Below are 19,907 nucleotides of genomic sequence, written 5' to 3' on the forward strand. Positions count from 1 at the left end.
TTATTCCATCTGCTACAAGAGAAAAGAGCATGGATTTCTGAGAACACAGACTTATTTCTTATGTTTTTTATGTGATTCATTTGTATGAACACGGACACAGTTAAAGCTCTTCATTAGGGCTTTGTGAGAATAAAGTAGGTTTGAATAGTTATGGAGGGCTGGCAAGATGGTTCAATAGGTAACAGTGCTTACTGCTAAAACTAATGACTGTAGTTCAATCCCTGTGACCCACATGATGAAAGGAGAAAACCAGCTTCCATAAATTTTCCTCCAACCTGCCCACACACACTGTGACATGTGTGTATACCACGCCCCATAGACACATAAATAAATGCAGTATAAATTTCAAATATATTTTATGGAATGTTCTAGGACTAATAAAATTCAGGACTCAAAATTTCTTATGTTATAAAACATGTTTACATATTGAGTCAATTATTTATAAACTTCAAAAAAGTCTATTATTGGGGTAAGTAGGGACATAATGCTAATGTTTGGTCATGCTTGTGTATGTGTATACATATCTATCATTTTGCTAAGAGGTATATAGTTATAAAGAGACATGTATGTTAGTATGTGTGAGTGTGTTGCCTGCAGTGGAACTGAGTTTTGGGAGAATGTGTTATTTGAAGAAGGTCTGTAATCTGGAGTTACGCCTGTTGCAAATTTCATAGCACAGTAACAGAGATACATAAGCACCTAATTACTTCCAAGGAAAGCATTTCATCTACATAGAAACCTTTTCTAAGAGAAGAAGATGCTTGATAGTTAATGGCAGAACTAGAGATTGATGAGAGGCTGTCAACTTGAAAGATAATGCATACTGAGATGCTTCTATAATGCCTGGCAGTAACCATCTCTTCTTGGAGCAGAGGCCTATCTGTGCATGGATAAGAAGGAACACTTTCATAAAAAGGAGTGTCTTAAGGAGAGAGCTCAAGAGGAAGAAGGTTCTCAGGAAAAGTGCAGGGGATTGTGGTAGAAGACTAAGGTTATGGTTCAGTTCTTCTGCATGAGTGACAGGTAAGTGGGGTTATACCAGACATGCTCGCATGGGCCTCCTCCCATTATGAGTAAACTAAATGGTATAATATCTTGTCTGAAAATAAACCATCACTACATGCAGTGTAGTGCTATTCCAGATTGCAGAAATGCACAGGAAGTAGAGTGATGACTGGGGTAGTTCATAATCAACATGTATGACTGGAGGGAAGGGAAGTCAGTACAGCCATTATATATGATAAGCAGTATAGGGGTTCTCAAAAACCTAAAATAGAGCTTTAATGTGATTGATGTTACCACTACTAGATATACATCCAAAGGAAATGAAAGCTGTGTCGAGAAATACCAGTACACCATGATCACCGCAGCACTCTTCAAAATAGCCAAGATAAGGAATCAGCCAAGAGGTGGATGAACTCATAAAGAAAATGCAGTGTATCTACACCTTGGAATATTATTTGGCTATAAAAAATAAACTCCTGGCTTTTTGTGAGGCAATGCAGAGAGAACTGAAGGATAATCTATTAATTGAAATAAGGCAGAAAGGAAAGACAAGTGCTGCACGCCCTCATACGTGGAAGCTAAATACCCTATTTCTCAGAATGAGAGAGTGAAATGGTGCTCATGAAAGTCCTAGAAGGGGAAAGAGAAGGAAAGATAGAGGGAAGTTAGACAATGGGTAATGAAATATAGATAGAGGAATGAGGTCTAGCACTTTACAAAGGGTGGCTGTAGTTCACAACTGTGTATCATATATTTTACAAAGACTGAAAATTGAAGTTCAGCCCTCCATAACTGCTTAACATACTTTATTTGTCCAAAACCCTAGTGGAGTCATAACTGTATCTATGTCTGTGCAAATGAATCACATTCAAAGTATATATGAAGTAAGTCTAAGCAGTCATTGAGTGAGGGAATTTTAAAGATTAGCAACTGTTCCACACCCTTTATTACCTTAAAACACTCACCTGTCATTGCTTCAGATTTCTCTGGTTCTCCTCTGGCTTGAAAACAAAAGATGGGGATAATGTAGGTTGAATGTGCAGTTATTTTCCTTTCTCAGCAACATCTGTTTAACATCTGGTTCTTTCACAGACTGGTTGATCATTAGCATTCTGTCTGCCCTCTATTCTACCCTCTATTGTGTGTGTTTAGCATTCAGACAGGTTTCTCCAGATTACTTAGCAATTTTATTACATCACTTTCAAGTTGTTGTATAGCCATTTATTCTACAAGCTTGTTTTAAGTAGCTTCTTTGCAAAGTCATGTTCTTTTAAAGACAAAAGAATTCTTATAACACTCTTTAGTATGATTTTTCTCCCATGGCACATTTTAAAATCAAATCGCAGGAGAAAATCAACATCAGCATTATAGAGCTCTAGAGAGTATCACACCTTCAGAGGAAAACACTTCAACTGGTGGAAACAAAAATTCACAAAAATTTTACAAATGAAAATGACTCAAGCATCCTAGAGTGCATAAATGTAAGGCTTCACAATTGCAGCCTTGGGGTTAGTCAGGGTGATAAATTGGAAAAGCTGCAGGGTTATATGCAAATAAGCAGGCTGAGTCTCCATATCAAACCTGTACTGCTGTTTACATTGCCATTCAATTGAGATGTGATTCTTCAAGGCTTTTTTCCCTCTTGGGGCAGGGGGCACACACACAAAGAAATTACCTTCTAATATGAGAAACACTACTTTTTCTCACACCCAGTAGGCAATGCCCTTTTGCTTCCACCCTGTGAGCTTCTTGATCACTGCTTTTGTTGTTGTTGTTGTTATTTAGGGATTCCATTAAAAAGAATTTTGTGGCTTTTTTATTTGCTTGCTGGTTTTGGTCTTTTTCTTTGTTTGTTTGATTTGCCGTTTGGCACCTTACTGTCATCTTTTTTTTTAATTGGATAGCATGAAATGAATTTTTTTCTTTTGGAATAAAGATAGTGGACTGTCTCACCTACCTATTTTGTTTCCAAATTGAACCGCCTCACCAACCAAAATTATAGTAGAGAAATAGATATAAGTCTTTAAAAAGCAAGAAAGAGAACAAAAGAGACATGATTGGTGGGTGATATTTCAATGACATGTGAAGTCTGGTATGGAGGGGAGGAACAGTAGTAGCTGTCAGAGTAGAGCAGCCCAAGTGGGGAGGACTCCCTATTGCACAGCGGGGGAATCCAAGCTTTACACTTTGAAAGAAAATGCTTCCCCACTTACAATACTCTGACAACCTGTCAATCAAATGGAAAGGAAAGACAAATATATTCTTAGCATTTAGAGAGTCAAAGATGTATGTCACATGCTCAGTTTTTTGGAATGTGCTAGAGATTGTGGGCTTTAAGGCAAACCATGGAGAACTGAGAAAGGAGGAGTTATAACAAAGAAACAGGCCTTGTGTAGGAGAATGTGGCTGTGGGAAGCCTCTGGGAGGAAAGTGCCACAAAACACAAAACCCTACAGCAACTAGGCAGATTTGAGCCAGGAGAAAAACAGCTACAAAGCAGAGCTCTCTAGAATGATGGCCGAAATGCCAATGTAAAGGGGATCGGTAGGTGGGTGAAGTCCCCAGATGTGGAGGAAAACAATGCCAATGAAAATGAAGTAATTGATAACTTTAGTTAACAGGAATAACACAACCTAAGAAAGGAACTGAAATTAGACATGCTTCAGCTATATAATGGATCATGTACATGATGATAAATGTATAAAGACTGCCTCGTGAGCATTACATGGGTAGAGGATAATGGGGCAGACATGCAAATGCCTAAGTCCTAATCGCAGATAAACTTTTGGAGGGTCAAAAGACAAAGGGGGGGGGGGAAATCACCAGATCTCAGCAGCTTTGAGGTTCCTACAGCAGAGGCACCAGCAGGCCACCCAGGGCACCCCAGGCACTGCACAAGGACAAAGTTCCGGCCTTGCTAGAGTTGGGATTCCTTACTCTGCTCCCCTGGCTGACTTCTTGTATCCCATCACTCCAGAGACCTGTTTCAAGAATTAAGTTCTTAGTTTTAAACTAAATTGGGTTGCTTTGTTTTTCTAGTTAAATCTTGACCACTTCGTTTGAGGAGTTTATTTTTCCTTCTTTTGGTTAAGCAACACTGATTTTGCCACTCAGAAGTTGACAGTAGTGATGTCATTCTCAGAACTATCTCTGTCAATGTCAATAAAAGCACTCCTATGTAATTGGGGATAGTTTGTTAGTAAAAGCAAAAGAAATTATGAAAAATAAATCTTGTGAGGAAAGAATCGTTTACAATGATTCTGAGGAAACAGGATAAAGAAACTGTGTTACTAGCAAGGCTGAGGGCCATCTTTAAATCAAGCAGGAGTTATTTGTCATCCAATTTTAAAGTTATATGAGATTAAGGTATTTAATCAGGAGAGAGAGAGAATTATTTAAGTTAGAAGACAAAAAGTATTTCTTCTAGTAGATCCAACAGTCTTTACAATGGAAAAAGCATCCTCTCAGTCAATTCATTTGAACTCTGTTTAATTGCTTGCTGTGCTTCAAATTCCAACTCTGTAAGAAGGCTCTTCAAATGACTGTTTTCCTCTTGCTGGGTGTCAAGAGTAACAGAAGAGCTTCTCTGTTTTTGGATACCATTGTTGTGGAAATGTTTCCATTTATTAAGTTTTCGTATGTACTCTATTGTAATTGGAAAAAAAATCCATGTTGACTTTCTGTAGTTTTATTTTTTGAATGCTTATTTCTCTAAAAGTCTATTTTTATATGATTTTCCTTCTCTGCTGGTGTGTTTTGAAAGCTGTTTGCACATGGTTCTGCATTAATTAAATGTTCCAAGTCAGTTGCTATTTTGTTTCCATTTCCCCGAAATTTGGATGTTGAAATCTTAATCCTCCCACTCTCCAAGAGGATGGTATCTGGAGGAGCTGGTAGATGGTAAGGGACAGTACGAAGGATAAGGAAGTCCTTGGTAGCACTGAATCTGCCAGCCTTGATGGAGAGTGTCTCAGCTGTCAGCCTCCAGAACTCCAGAACTATGACGAAGTAACTCCTGGTATCAGCGACCTAGCATGTGGTGTTTTGTTTGAGTAGCATGAATAGATTAAAATGTCATCTTTAAACCTTGATCTCCTGATTCTCCCATTTCCACCTCCAAGTACTGAGAATACTAGTGGGTGCCACTCCAAGCTCTCTTTGTGATGATGGGGATCAAATTCAAGGCTTTCTGCATGCCAGTCAAACACCAGTGGAATTACATCTCCAATCTAAGAATTTCAAGATGGTGGCAGCAAAGCCCTTAAATCAAGTGTGGATGGAGTCTTCTAACTACCAGACCCTTTGCAACTTAGTCACAGGCCTTGAAAAACTGATATTCTGGGTCTCCTTTGAAAATGGAGATCTTAGTTCTGGGAACTTGGCTTTTATTTGTAACCGCCTCCATTTTCTCTTCTCTGTTCCCTGTGTGTAGATCTCTAGCTATCTGTACACTTATGATCTGGTTTTCTAGTTTTGTTATCTTTATTTAGTATTCTAATATCCATCTTGCTATCCTTATGCTAAAATATTCATTAGAATTTTAATTCTACCCTGGAAATTAACATAATGAACCATTGATATTAATTTCAGAACCTCTTTCATCATCATTCAGTCCTTTTTTTTAAAGTGGTATTTTGTTCTTGCTTCCTAAGTGTACCTACCTTCTTAGAGTTCTTATTTGTTAATGATTCTCTTTGGCCTCGGTATTCTTCTCATTCCCTCTGAGCTTCTCGGTTTTTTTATATGACTTTTATGCTGGAGGTTTCCTACAATGTCTGTGGACAAATGATAGGATATCAATATTAAAAAGGAAAGCTCTGAAAAGCTATTAGAATCTCTCAGTGTAGGTAGCACTTGTCACCTTGGGCTTCACTAAAGGGTGAACAAGTAGTGAATTTTTTTCAAATTTTCATTTTGGGTCTCTTCAGTCTCTCCACAGTGAGTCCCTCAGTCTGTCTGGAAGTAGGCAGGAAAATTCAGGTCAATCTACTGACTCCCATAGAATTTTGTTCTCAACTAGATATCATCCTTGCCTTGTTTCTAGTTTCTTTGGAGATAGGTAAACAGAGGTCCTGTTATTCGTAGTTGGGAAATAAATCTGAAAGCTCTGTGAAGACTTCTACCCAAAGCCCCTATTTTGAGTGTGAAGACTCCCCACTGCCTGATCATCCCCAACACTGGGCTATCTTCATCTCCTCATTATCTCTTTTGAAAATAGTCTGGATTTCTTGTCTCTGGTATGTGCTAAGTCATTCTCCTAGTTTGATTTATGCTGCTGTGATAAAATACTCTGACCAGAAAGCAACATGGGGAAGGAAAAGGTTAATTTGGATTATAATTCCAAGTTGCAGTTCATCATTTCAGGGAAGTCAATGCAGGAACTCAGGCAGCTGTCAAACTCAAGATCAAGAACAAAGAGGACAGGGAGCAAACATATCTTTGAGTGCTTACCGTTTTCAGCTTGGTGGCACCCACAGTGAGCTGGATCTTCTTACATCAATTAACAGTCAAGACGATCCCCCACAGACATGCCCACAGGCCGCCTGACCAAAATATTTCCTCAACTGAGACGCTCGTCACAGGAGAGTCTAAGTTACGTAACATTGACAGGTAAAGCAAAGCCGCACAGTCAGCTACAGACTTCAGCATTTAGTTTTTCAAAACTTGTGAACTTTACTTGTGCCTTCTTCCTGTCTTTTCTCCTTAGTTATTTTACTTTTTTTATTGTTTTATGTCATATTAGTGGTTTCAGTGGTGAGCAGTAGTAAATTTTTTAATCTACCATGCTTAATTGTAAACTATAAATCCCTTTTTGCCTGTTCTTTTTGTTTTAATTGTTAAAATATACCATAGTTTTCCTGATTCAAATTGCATCAGTGTCCTCCAACAAACTCCTGGCATTAGGCACCTAAAGTGTTAGCGTCAGCTGGCCTAGTGGATTTCTAGCATTTCCTAGGTAGCAGCTGAGTCGTTTGTATGGTTTCTTATCTTTCCTGATTCTGCAACTGGCTGGATGCCAATCACTACGAAAAACTCCAGAAAACAGCTCATAGCCACTATTACTCCTTTCTGTGAATCAGAGAAAGTGGGAACGAAGTAGGAGAAGCCTCCATCAGCTTTCCAGTGTTTCCAACGCATTCATAGAACTACGCTAAAGGCCACTGGGAAGAAGGAGTGGTATTCAGTGGGATGCAGTGTGGGAAGTAGGTGAACAAGAACGGCAGAATCAATGCATATAATGTGAGGAGTGATTAATAAAGAGAGCCTTTGCAGTTGTACAGTGCTCACAATAGTACTAAGATTATGTAACTACTATGAGCTGGTAATATGGCATCTTAGGGTTACCCCCAGACCTAAAGCACCAAAGAATGGAGTAATTAGAAAAGTCAGAGAGAGAATAAAAGAGCAATTAAAAGACCGGTTAAGAGACTGCAAGATAGACAAAGATGTAAAGAAAGAGACTAAAAGAAAACTCTGTGAAAGGTTGCCCAGTAAGTCTCCTCTGAGGAAGAGGAGAGATGAGGAGGAGGAGGAGGAAACAGAGGAGGAAGAAGAGGAGGAGGAAGAGGACGAGGAAGAGGAGGAAGAGGAGGAGGAAGAAGAGGAGGAAGAAGAGGAGGAGGAAGAGGAGGAGGAAGAGGAGGATGAGAAGAAGAGGAGGAGGAAGAGGAGGAGGAGGAAGAGGAGGAGGAGGAAGAGGAGGAGGAGGATGAGAAGAGGAGGGGAGGAAGAGGAAAAAGAAGAGGAAGAGGAGGAGGACTGAAGAATACCATGGAGCTTTCACTCTTCTCCCTCCTTTCTACTTCCTTTGATGCTCCCCACTTCTGAATTCTATCTGGAGCCTTGATGTCATCTCCACAGATCTTTCTCAGAGTGAAAGGAGCAGGGCAGAGTGCCACGGAGACCAGAAGGACAAATGAGAAGTCCTTAGCAAAGTATGGCTGGGCCAAGTGCTAAATGACTTTTCCAGTGTTTAAGAGAATGAGATATAAGACGTTAAGCTGTTCTCCAGTGTGGCTGTTATGGTGCTCCCTGTTCCTCACCTGCTTTCCCTGGTTTGAGTAAATAACTTATTACCAGGTAAAATTCACTGTCTTTCCAATAGGATATACAGGTTCCAATAAATTTATTAAATTTTGATATATTGATTTAAATAATGGTATTTCAAATAAGTTAACAGTGACAAGGACCAAATGATTATTCCTGTCTTAGAGTTATATGGTAGTACCGTTTTTATTTTATTTGTTTTGTTTTGTTGTTTTTGTCTCCAAGGAGAAAGAAGTGGGTCTTGAAAGTCTTTCTTACTCTTTCCGCTTACAAAGGAATTCTTTAACATGCTGTGAATTATACAATGTCCATTTCTGTTAAAAAATGTTAATATCTCTTGAAGTAGTGATAAATATTTCATTAACTTGTTGTTTTTTAGAGAAGAGGGAAAATTATATACCCTTTTGTACTCAGGGAAAAAAAAGCTTTTCAGCACACAGAGCGGGTCCCTTGTATCTAATGGTTCTACAGCTCTTGATTCAACCACCTGTGGTTTGAAAATATTGAGAGAACAACTGCATCTGAACTGACATGCACAGGCTTTTTCCTGTAATTACTCACTAGACAATACAGCACAGAACCTATTTACACAGAGCTCACACTGCATTAAGGGTTATAAGCAGTGTTCACATGATTTAAAACATAGGGAGGATTGCATAAACTATATGCAAATATTGCACCATTTTACACAGGATTTGAATAGCCACAGAGTTTTGGTATCTTCAGGGGCCCTGACAAGAATCCTTCATAGATAATGAGAGATGACTATATTCTCTGTCATGGGAATATTTTGCTTCTTTAAATAGAGACTATAATCATATGTAAATGTATTTTAAGGCTAATATTTGCCATTCTGTTTTACTATGCACATTTAAGGTATAAAATATGCTATATATCTGTTTTCATACACACAGACACACACAGAGTGACATGATTACTATACTGAGACAAATGAATCATATTCCTCATTTTACTACTTATTTTTGGCTGTAAAAATGCCTAAAATTTACTCTCTTAGCACATTCACTATATACAATGCAGTATTTATTACTCATAGTCATCACACTGTCCACAAAGCCACGGATAGCATTCTTTCCATTTTCTTCGATGATATAAGTTGTTTAGGGAGATGTATATCCCTGATATATCATGTTACTAAATGATCAAGCTTTCCACGATGAAAGAAAGCATCTGAAAAAGCTTTAACCTATAGGCACTACTTCTACCAACCTTAGGTTTTAATTTCCTGAGCGTTGACCTTCAGAGTGGACAATTTAATTTTTGAATGGGTTCTCATTGTTACTTGGTATAGTTTTAGGCTCCAGGGCAAGCAGCCTTATTGAAAGGGACACAGTATCTTCTTGTTCTGACAATTCCTTTTGCATGTTCTCATGCTGTCCTGCATGTGGCCATATTTAATGTGATATTCATATCTATTGTGGGTTTTCTTTCCACTTCAGCACCACCCTACTGATTCTTATGGAAGGTTCTTGATACAAATTCAGTTTATCCATTTCCTCTTGAGATTTCGTAGTTTCTATCTTTCAAGAAAGTGGTTCATTTTATCAGAGTTGTTAAATTTCTTGGCATAATGTTCCTCTTATGGCCTTATTTTAATAATTATTTATTTAACATCCTTGATATTTTATTACCTTCACTGTAGTTGAAATAATTTTTGTCCTTTTTATCTTACTAGCTTACAAAGAATGAGGTCTCATAATGGCATTTTCAAACAGAATTTGTTTCCTTCCTCCCCTCTTTCCTTGTTCCCCTCTACTGTCACCCCAGTAGCTTCTTTCTGCTTCCACGTCCCATGTGTCCTTAAGCTCTCCCCTGAACTTTTCCAATAATACTTATGTATCAGTTTGACCGCTTCTTTGCATATCTGCAAATTATTTTATTCAATGACAGATCAAATAGAGGGAAAATCGCATAAAATTCAAAACTATAAGAAATAGAAAATTTATTGTTGTTTGTCAGGAATAAATGCATTGTTGTTTGGTTTCTAAGTAGGGGAAAATCACAATGAAATGAAATCTTCAAAGGTTTTATGAGACAAGTATTGTCCCACATATGCCCCATAGCTTAGGAACAAAGCAGAATTTAATCAGTTAAAGATGATGATGATGTCAGAGAATAGGGTTCCAGTAAAAGAGGAGAGCATAGATATGTGTGCATCTGTGTATATCCTTACATGTTTTAAAATATATTCATAAATTCTTATATATCCTTCAGTATATGTGGGTAAGTACAAACAAAGGAGAAAAAGGAGTCCTAATCACCCCCAAACATATATCTCCTTTCAGTCTTTCTGGGTTGACAATGTGTATCTGTTTATAAGCCACACTCAGATGTCTCTGATTATCACTGTGCAACTCTAGCAACCACTGGCTATCACGGGTTACTGATGGAGTGACTCCCCTGGGAACCACCGTAGGCTTATGAGTTAGGAAGTACACTGGTGAATAGTCTTCTAGGAGTGCTTTCCGGTCATTTTATATGAACTTTCCCCCATTCTTGAGTTCTTTATTTTGATTATTTCCTATTCATCCAATTTATCAGTTAGGATTGCTACAGAGGTGGCAAATTTATACAGTTGGATTTGCTGAATAATAGCCAAGCCATTCCCACCTTTCTGCTCTGGCATCCCTGGTGGGTGTCAAATCAGTTACTTATTTTCAGTGTGACCACAGTTTCTGACAGAAGCATCTTAGGTAAGAAAAGATTTAGTTTGCAGTTTCTGAGGATTTGGGCCACCATGCTAGTGAAAGTACACATGGCAGATACCCTACCTCATGGCAGCCAGGACCCAGAGAAGAGGAATGCTGTGTTCTGTTCCCTTTATCATTTTTTCCTGTCTAGACCCCAGGCTCTGGGATGGTCTAGAAAGCAAGGTCTATTTTCCCCCTTCAGTTAATCCTCTCTGCAAACACCTTTACAGACAAGCCTACAGGTGTGACACAATCTCCTACATGGTTCTAAGTTCAGTAGACACTGAAGATTAACTATCACAAACGACTTCCATCCTCCAGGCCATGCCATGATCCTCAATGGAAGCTGGCCTTTCGATGTATAGTCCCAGTGCATTGTAGGTAGTGAGGAAGGGCATGAGAAGAACCTTCAAAATAACTGCTCTGAGTCCCACCCAACAACTTTCACTATATCTCCTTGTACAGAGTTGAGTCACCCTGTAAAATGCATTTACCAGAAAAAGTACTCATTTAAATAAAAATAGAGTACAGCCGTTATTCAGAAAGATGCAGACAATCATCTAAAGTTCCTATTGGACTTTTATCTCCAATGTTTAATTGAAAATTTAACTGACATATGAAACACAAAAAGTACACATATTTTGGGCACCATATGATCGTTTGACATATGTATACATTATATGATTTCAAATGCAGTAAATATATGTATCTTCTCACACAGTTTTTCATTTCTGGTGAAAACATTCAAAATCTTTTCCTACAGTTTTTAGCTATGTTGTACATTTCACTATTTACAGTCATCCTACTATGGAAGAATATATCGACCTTCTGCCAAACTGTAACTAAGTACTTACCCATCAGCTTTTCCCCATCCCTCCTTCCTGCCACTCTCTTGATCTTCAGATAAAATCATCACCCTGCTCATAACTTCTATGTGCTTGTATTTTTTATAGTCTACATATGATTGAGGTCATGCAGTACTGACATGTTTCTATATGATGACATAGTATTGGTTAAAAAAAAAAAAAAAACAGACACACAGACCCATGGAATAGAGCAGAGAGCCAAAAAGCAAGCTCATGCACTTGCAGTCAACTGATTTTTTACAAAGGTGCTAAGGACACACAAAAAAGAAAGGGCAGTCTTTTCAATAGGGGTGCTGTGAAAAATTGGGCGAGATAAACCTTTGTTGCTCACTAGTTACAAAGATCAACCAATGGGATACAGATTTAAATGTAAGATCTGAAGCTAAAGAAAACATACGAAAAATGTTCCAGGAGACTGGAATGGGCAAGGAGATTTGAGCAGAACATTACAGAACACAGAAACACAACAGAACAGAACAAAAGCAAAAATAGTTAATAGAATTACATCAAATTGAAAAGCTTCTGTGGAGCAAAGGAAACAGCCATCACACTGAAGAGAAAACATTTGCAAACTAGACCTCTAGAAAGAGTTTAACATCTAGAATATATAAGGAACTAAATAGTGAAAACTAAATAGTGAAAACTGAATTTTAAAAATGGCCTATAGATATTTCTCGAAAAGAAGACACACATGTGGCCAACTCCTATATGAAAACATTCTCAGCATCACTAATCATCAGGGAAATGCAAATCAAAACCACCACATGAGATATTACCTGATTCCATTAAGAAGGAATGTTGTAAAAAATACAGAAGATACATGCTAATGAGGGTGTGGAGGAACACTTTCAGAGCAATAGCAATGTAAGTATATAATGTAATGTAATCACGATGGAAAATACTGATTGCTTCAAAAATGAGAAACAAAATCACTTGATGGAACAATCCTACTTCTGGAGAAATGCCTGCTGTGTCAACTTTCCTGGGGAGGCATGAACAGTTTAATCACCCCAGATGGGGCATTAACAGACCAAAGGAATGCCACCTATTTTAGGCAATCAAAGATTCTATTGGGGTTACTTACAGGAGCATGGGTGACTCAAAAGTCAACTTGCAGACCATGCCAACAAGGGAAGTCTCCTCCTCTCCAGCAGTTGTTCCCTGTCTATATAACATCGAGGAAGGGCATTGTGAATTTTGTAACTTTCTTAGCTTTCTGAGCCTTGTAAGTTTCATTAGCATTCTGAGTCTTATGAGCTCTCTTCTCCCTCAGGTGGGGGAATATTTCAATTTGAAGAAAATAGCTAAATAAGGATGTCCAAACAAAATAAAATCAGAATATGAAAAATATTTGTTAACCTATATTTATTTCAATACTACTCACAATAACCAGAAATACTGAAACAACCTAGGTGTCCCACTCCAATGAATGAATGAGGAAAATATGGTACATGTATATCAGAACGTCATTCATTCATAAAGGGATCATTATGTGGAAAAAAAAGTAGTTTTGAAAGCATGTTGTACAACCAGTTACTATCAAGCAAGACTCATTAACTTTCACAAGGATATACACGTGATATATACTTACACCACAAGGATATGGAAAAGAAAACACTTCAGTTACTCTCATAAATAAAAGGTGATTTGACTAAATGTATTGTTCTCAGAACTTTCTCTGTGTCACCATATTGTCATCACATTGTGTTTCACATAGACCCAAAGCCAGGCTGAACACCTCCTTCCTAATCACTCCCTTACATTGTGTTGGCCTTTGCCTTACTTTTCCTTCGCTGACTCTGTTAGCAGGACATTTGCTACTAGGCACAACTCATTTTGCATTGTTGTTCTCTGCTAGTATTTTATCTTATAAAGGTAAATGGCCAAAAAAAAAAAATGTTATAACACCTCAAGAAGTTTTGATAAACCTGTGACATTTTTCCATAAGGAATAAAATATTTCTCTGGATGGAAGAATCTCAAATACCTTTTGCAAAATTTGTAATTTGCCTTTATGCACTAAAGCTTGATACTAGGAATCACAAAAAGTAAATTATCTGAAAACCTGCTAAGTTACCTCTAAAATAGTGCCTACATGTAGGCATGCGCTGCTTTTTCTTTTGAAATGCCTTTGAGCAGAAGTAGAATTAAATTTTACCTGACAATTTAAGGAAATAACTTGTTGTCATATTGGGTATGTATAGCATACACAGAAAGGGCCACATGTTCCTTTTGTGTCTCTTAGACAATCTGAAGAGACCCTAGTGGCTCCAGTTCAATATGGGGCAACATCTTCAGAGACATGTGATTTACAAGTTCAGTCACAATACCAGAAGTGTCCCACCCAGATTCAGGTCATTTGTATGATCATGCTGCACTGAGTACCTATTTGCTGCATAAAAATCATCTCCAAATTCAGGGGCTTAAAACGTTAACCTCAGTCATCTCAGAGTGTGTAATTTGAGATTCTAGACATGTCTTAGCTGAGCTTCTCCCTTTAACATTCCTCTAAGCATTGGAACTCATCAGCTTATGGGCAAAACCAAGAAAAAAAAAACACTTTTCAAATTTGCCTCACGTGAAAACCAGTAAACCACTGTGATGCTCATTTTTTTAAAGCTGGAAAAACGCACAAGAGAAACTATTGAAATGAGAAAGATTTATTTTGGCTGATGTTTGGGAGCCTTCAGTCCATTGCTGTGGGTCTGTGTAAGGAAGAGCATCAGGGCGGGAGAATGAGATGGAACTCAGAGGGCTTCTCTCCTGACAGCCAGAAACTATGGACGTTTGCCTTTTATCTTTATTTCTTTATTGTATACGGTGAAAAATGGTCACTGTTGTCAGAAGACAGCATGACCAGCTGAAGAAACAATTGGAGGCAAAACTCTAGTGTTAAGGCTATACTCTTATGAAAATGTTTTGAATACATTGTCTTGAATTTTCAGAAAAACTAGCCTTGAAATATGGCACTTACCATATATTCCTGAGAGCAGAAAATCATTTCTAATTATTATTTACATAAGAACGATTGGTTTTAATTATGTAAAAATGAAAATCTTTGTACTCAGTAACCTAGAAGTAGCTATGTTAAATGTTTTACACAACTTGTGTGTTTGATACTGCACTATTTCCACTTAGAATAAATCTATTTCTCTGTCTTTCTTTGGGAAATAGACTAAGATGCTTAGTGAAGCAGCTGGAGAAAGGTGACGTCAACGTGGTCGATTTGAAGAAGAATATTGAATATGCAGCGTCGGTGCTGGAAGCGGTTTACATCGATGAAACGAGGTGCGTCTTACCCGCCTCCCTCTGTCTTTGCGGCTTCTCCCCTCTCTTTGTTCCCCCTTTTGACCCTCCTTTAACTTAAACAAAAATTTAGAGTATTTTAGTTTGAAAGAATAAAAATCATTAAAATTTTAAAGGTTCTTTCTCATATGTTTGATTAATTGTACTATGATTCTTTTAAAAAAAAGTTTATCTAAATGCTTAAATACAATAAAATAGGCAAACAGTAAATTACAAAATGAAAAGTAATTGCAGTCCCCACATGTCCGGCTTCACTGTCCTCGACTTTTAAATAGCTGAGACTTGTAAGCTTAAATTCGCTAATGTAAGAGTTTTTCCTATTATCTCAGATTTCAAAGCTCCTTATGAGAAAATGGGAGTCAGACACCCATGTAGTCCCATAACATGGATTCATCAGAGCCTCTGTAGAGGGCTTGCAGAGGGCTAGCCAAGTATCTGAACCTGGCTCCGTGGTTGGCAGTTTGGAGAGGTCTTGAAACTGGGATTGATTGATTGATTGATTGATTGATTGATTGATTGATTGATTGATTTACATTTTATTTATTATTTTTGTTTTATGTGTATGACTGCTATGCCTGCATATAAGTGCACCCACGTTGTTGTGCAATGCCCTCAGAGGCCAGAAGAGGCTGTTGGATCCCCTGGAACTGGAGTTATAGACAGTTGTTAGCTGCCATGTGGGTGCCGGGTCTTATGCAAGAACAGACAGTGTTCTTAACTGCTGAGCCATCTCTCCAGCCCTGAAACTGGGTTTTATTTAAAAAAGGATTTTAGCCCAGTGCTATGTCTGTCAGTCAAGAAACATGCCGTGCAAGGGTATTTGAGAAACTCAAGAGATTTGACTAGGATCTCCTGGTCTCGGAGAGTACAGAGACAGGTTACTGATTTTCATCTCAGAAAAGATAAGTGACAGGCAGATGGGATGTTCCTGTGAATACGGAGGCATGAGCACATGCAGAGGGAGAGGTTGACTTTTTAAGCCAATGGGGAGAAGGATGCAGAGGTTCCTTGAAGTACCAGAGTGCTGATATTAGATGGAGAAAAGAGAGGTATGCTACAGGGATTTTCATATAAGAACCAGGGTTCAATTGCACCAATTCACCCATAATTTTTGACAAAATAGGATTAGAGGTGCCCTCTTAGACTAGTGAGTTAACTCTAAAGGATGCATAAAAGATCCCAGAGAGAAAAAAAGAGTCAGCATCAGTACTTATTATGGAGATAGCACCTCAAACACCATCTAGTAAGATCTTTACCTATAATTCCTTGTCCAATCAACCACATCAATGAACCCACAGTAAGCAGATTGAGGGAAGACCTGGAGAGCATCACACCAGGCCTTGCCCCTACCTTTGGGTGTGCAGCTGGGTCAGTCCTGAGTTGGGGGAAGATCAGAAATGTTAAAGTGAAAGTGAGATGGAAGTGGTAATTTATCTTTGGGTATTGGATTTTACATACTTATTATTCAATAAGTAATAAATAGATATTGTTATCCATGATTGGGGTCCAGGCTGGGTGTTTCTACATTATTGGCCTCTTATTCAAAGAAATAAAATAAAGGTGCATGACTTATTTGCCTCAATATGACTCAAATAGAAAGGTTTCATGAAAGTCTTCCCTCCGCTGTAGACCCAGTGCACGCAGTTCCCCCTCTGAAACTTAGGTATTTTTCTAGTGAAATACTAATATTTTATTTTCTATTTTCCTTTCTCTTTTCATGGAAAATAAGTTAGAATACCCATTGTCTTTCATTTCTCACCTTTTTTTCCCACTAACAAAGGAAACTTGGAGATCTTGTATCCTGTCATGAACTTTTATATGCCTAACAATGAATTTTTTTTTCCTGAAATTGGCAAAACAAAAGCACAGTGATTGCTGTGCCATGGGTGATTCTTTCTTGGTCCACAGAATGTGTAATTACTTTTGTTTGATGTTGTAAATTAAAGGGAGGAAAAAAATTCATGGGTACTTTTTAAATTTAATTTTTTTCCTGAGTTGTTTTCATGGTTGATTTTCACTGAATAAAAAAAGATATGATTATTTTAAGTGGACAGAAACTCAAAGAGTACATTAAAATGCTTACTTTCCTACAGTTTCAAATACATGAACCTATTTGTCATTCTAACCACTACAGGTTCCTTACAACAAAAAGCAGCAGTTTCTAATACCACATTGTTTCCAATTTTTATTTAAATAGCAAAACGTTTTTCATTTATTTCTTTAGAGATGGGGTATCATGTAGCCCAGGCTGGCCTTAAATTCTCTATATAGCTGAGGATGGCCTTGAACTTCTGACACTCCATCCTCACCTCTCGAGTTCTAGGATTACAGGTTTATTCCTCCAGGTTTATTCCTCCAAATCTAGTTTATGTGGTTCCTGGGATTGAACCCAGGGCTTTGTGGATGCTAGGTGAGTGCTTTATAAACTGAGCTACATCCCTAGACCCTCACTCTTTTACTTAAATACTTCCATGGCATTTTATTTATTTATTTATTTATTTATTTATTTATTTATTTATTCATTCATTCATTCATTCATTCATTTTTTGTCTTTTTGAGACAGGATGGAGCCAGGCTGGCCTTGAACTCATGATCCTCCCGCCTCAGCCTCTCAAGTGCTGGGATTGCAGGAGTGCACCACCACATCCAACTCTCAAATTCTGACATCTTCTGCACAGATGGAAACACAGGCAGCAGGTGGGACAGAGTCTGAGAGCCACCCACTCAAGGATGAGGGCTGACAGGAGGCAAGAGTAGGCTCTGCCTGCGGTGGGGTGGGGGGCTCGACAAGGGCCCCTCAAACAGGAGCCACCCTGGGGTATTCCCACAGATCTCAGTATTGCAACTGAATACTGGTCTTCCAGAGCACAGATTTCAAATTTAAGTACCAGTCGAGGCCCTTGTGGTGGGGCGCAAGATGATTCAAGGGAGAGACAGGGGATTTGGCCTTCTCCAAACAGCAGTGGTATCAAGAGATGAGGGTAAAAATATTTTCCAGGGCCTTCCTCTTTTCCCTCCCCCCACCCTCTGTAGCACAGGCTGGCCTTGAACTCTGTATGTAGCTCAGGATGTAAGCAAAGAGCCAAGTGGTCATGGATTAACATCTCTGAAACTGTGAGCCAAAATAAACATTTTCTTCTTGAAATTGTTTTTCTCAGGTATTGTTCTGTATATTTTTTAGGGGGGGGGGCTTTTGAGACAGGGTCTCCCTGTAGCCCCAGCTGTCCTGGAACTCACTATGAGTGCTGGTATTAAAGGCATGTGCCACCATGCCCGGTTGGCATTTTATTTTTATTAGACTATTATTAAAGCCCCAAATTTATACCATTTCCAAAAGCTATTTCATTGGCTTACCACAATTTGATACAGTAATGATTTCTGAATTTTACTGAGCAGAGGCTCATTTAAATATCAAACACTAGGAGATAGAAATTATTATTACCATTTTGAATATAAGGAAAATGAATCATAGGAATGTTCTGTAGCTTACCCAAGAGAATAAACTGAAAATTGAGTTAGGAGTCTAAGCATTCTGACAGTAGAGTCTGATATCCTTGTGCTTTGAGTTACATTTGAAGGATAGGCATTTTAGGGGCCGGAGAGTTGCCTCAGTGTGAAAGAGCACTTACTGCCCAAACATGAAAACCTGAGCTCTGATTCCCAGCATCCTTAAAAAAAAAAGCCAGCATGGCTGGAGCACATGTAACCCCAGTGCTGGTTAGGGACTGAGACAGAAGGAATGTTGGGAATCGTTGACCATAACCCTAAGTGGGTGAGGCAGTGGGAGCAGAAAGGTCCAGGTTCAGTGTAAGATACTATCTCAAGAGAATAAGTTAGAAAGAGCTAGAGGAAGGCATCTGACTGCCTCCTCTGGCCTGTGAGTGAGCACGGACACATGGACCAGCCTATACTCTTGTATACACTCATATACCCCCACCCCCACATACATACACACACACACACACACACACAGATACTTTCAGACATTTTCTGATAGTTTTAGTGGACATTTAAGTGCTCATAGATTCTTAGACTCAATGTTCAGTAAATGATGTTGCCCCCCATCCCTTCCCAGTTCTGATCTTTTGTTAACACATATGCTGGCTTGAACTTGGCTGCAGTGGGATATTGCACCATGGAAAACATCAAATGCTAAACATTGGGATTTTGTTTTCCTTGAAGAGTCTCTGGCTAAACATTTGCAATCATACCACCGGTTAGACCTAAAATTGCATCTATAAAATCTTCCAATTTTATGCTTGAAATATCAACAACATATTTTAGAGCAAAAACGCTCAAAATAGTTTTATTTCCCATGTATTTTATAAGACGCAGAGACGTGAGCTGAGCTATTCTAGTTTCTTTTCAATTGCTGTGACAAAATATTCTGATGAATACCAACTTGGGGTGGAAAAGGTTTATTTTATTTTACATCTCCCAGGTGACAGTCTATCACTGAGGGAGCCCAAGGTAGGAACTCAGGGCAGGAACCCGGAAGCAGGAGCTGAAGCACAGGTGATGCTTACTGGCTTGCTACGCTGGCCCATGTTCAACCTGCTTTCCTATACTGGGCTGGGCCCTCCCACAACACTCAGTAATTAAGAAAATACCCCCCACAGACATGGCCACAGGCCAGTCCACTGGAGGCAATTCCTCACTTGAGGCTCTCTCTACCTAGGTATGTCAAGTTGACAAACACAGCTCCCCAGCACAGCTGCTGAGATGTGTTTGCAGTTCTTTAAGTGCCATTTGCCTTAGGAACTTTAGTAAAGCAGAGATTGCATAAAGGGGGAGGGCTCTAGCAGCCTGTCGACTTGACTTATATTTTAAAATTGTGAAAAATTTTAATGGAAATTCTTTCTAGATAAAAATTGATTCTGTGAATGTTCTATAGAGAGGTTGTTTGAAAGTTGGTTGGAGTGAAGGAAAGGCCAAAGCAGGGTAAAACAGAAATTTTTAATTAGTTATGCACA

At 38.6% G+C, this 19,907-nt stretch overlaps 1 protein-coding gene across 6 annotated transcripts in view; it reads left to right on the forward strand.

Annotated features, from left to right (window-relative positions):
* Pde1a (phosphodiesterase 1A) overlaps positions 1-19,907 on the forward strand; it is a 405,541-nt gene that overhangs the window by 278,750 nt on the left and 106,884 nt on the right. For all 6 annotated transcript variants that reach the window (XM_008827946.3, XM_008827948.3, XM_029561050.1 and 3 more), the window contains one exon: positions 14,803-14,916. In XM_008827946.3, coding sequence (XP_008826168.1) covers positions 14,803-14,916 — 114 coding nt within the window. The remainder of the gene's footprint in view (positions 1-14,802; positions 14,917-19,907) is intronic.

The sequence above is a fragment of the Nannospalax galili genome, unplaced genomic scaffold (assembly GCF_000622305.1).
Source record: "Nannospalax galili isolate Female #2095 unplaced genomic scaffold, S.galili_v1.0 scaffold892, whole genome shotgun sequence".
Lineage (NCBI taxonomy): Eukaryota > Metazoa > Chordata > Mammalia > Rodentia > Spalacidae > Nannospalax > Nannospalax galili.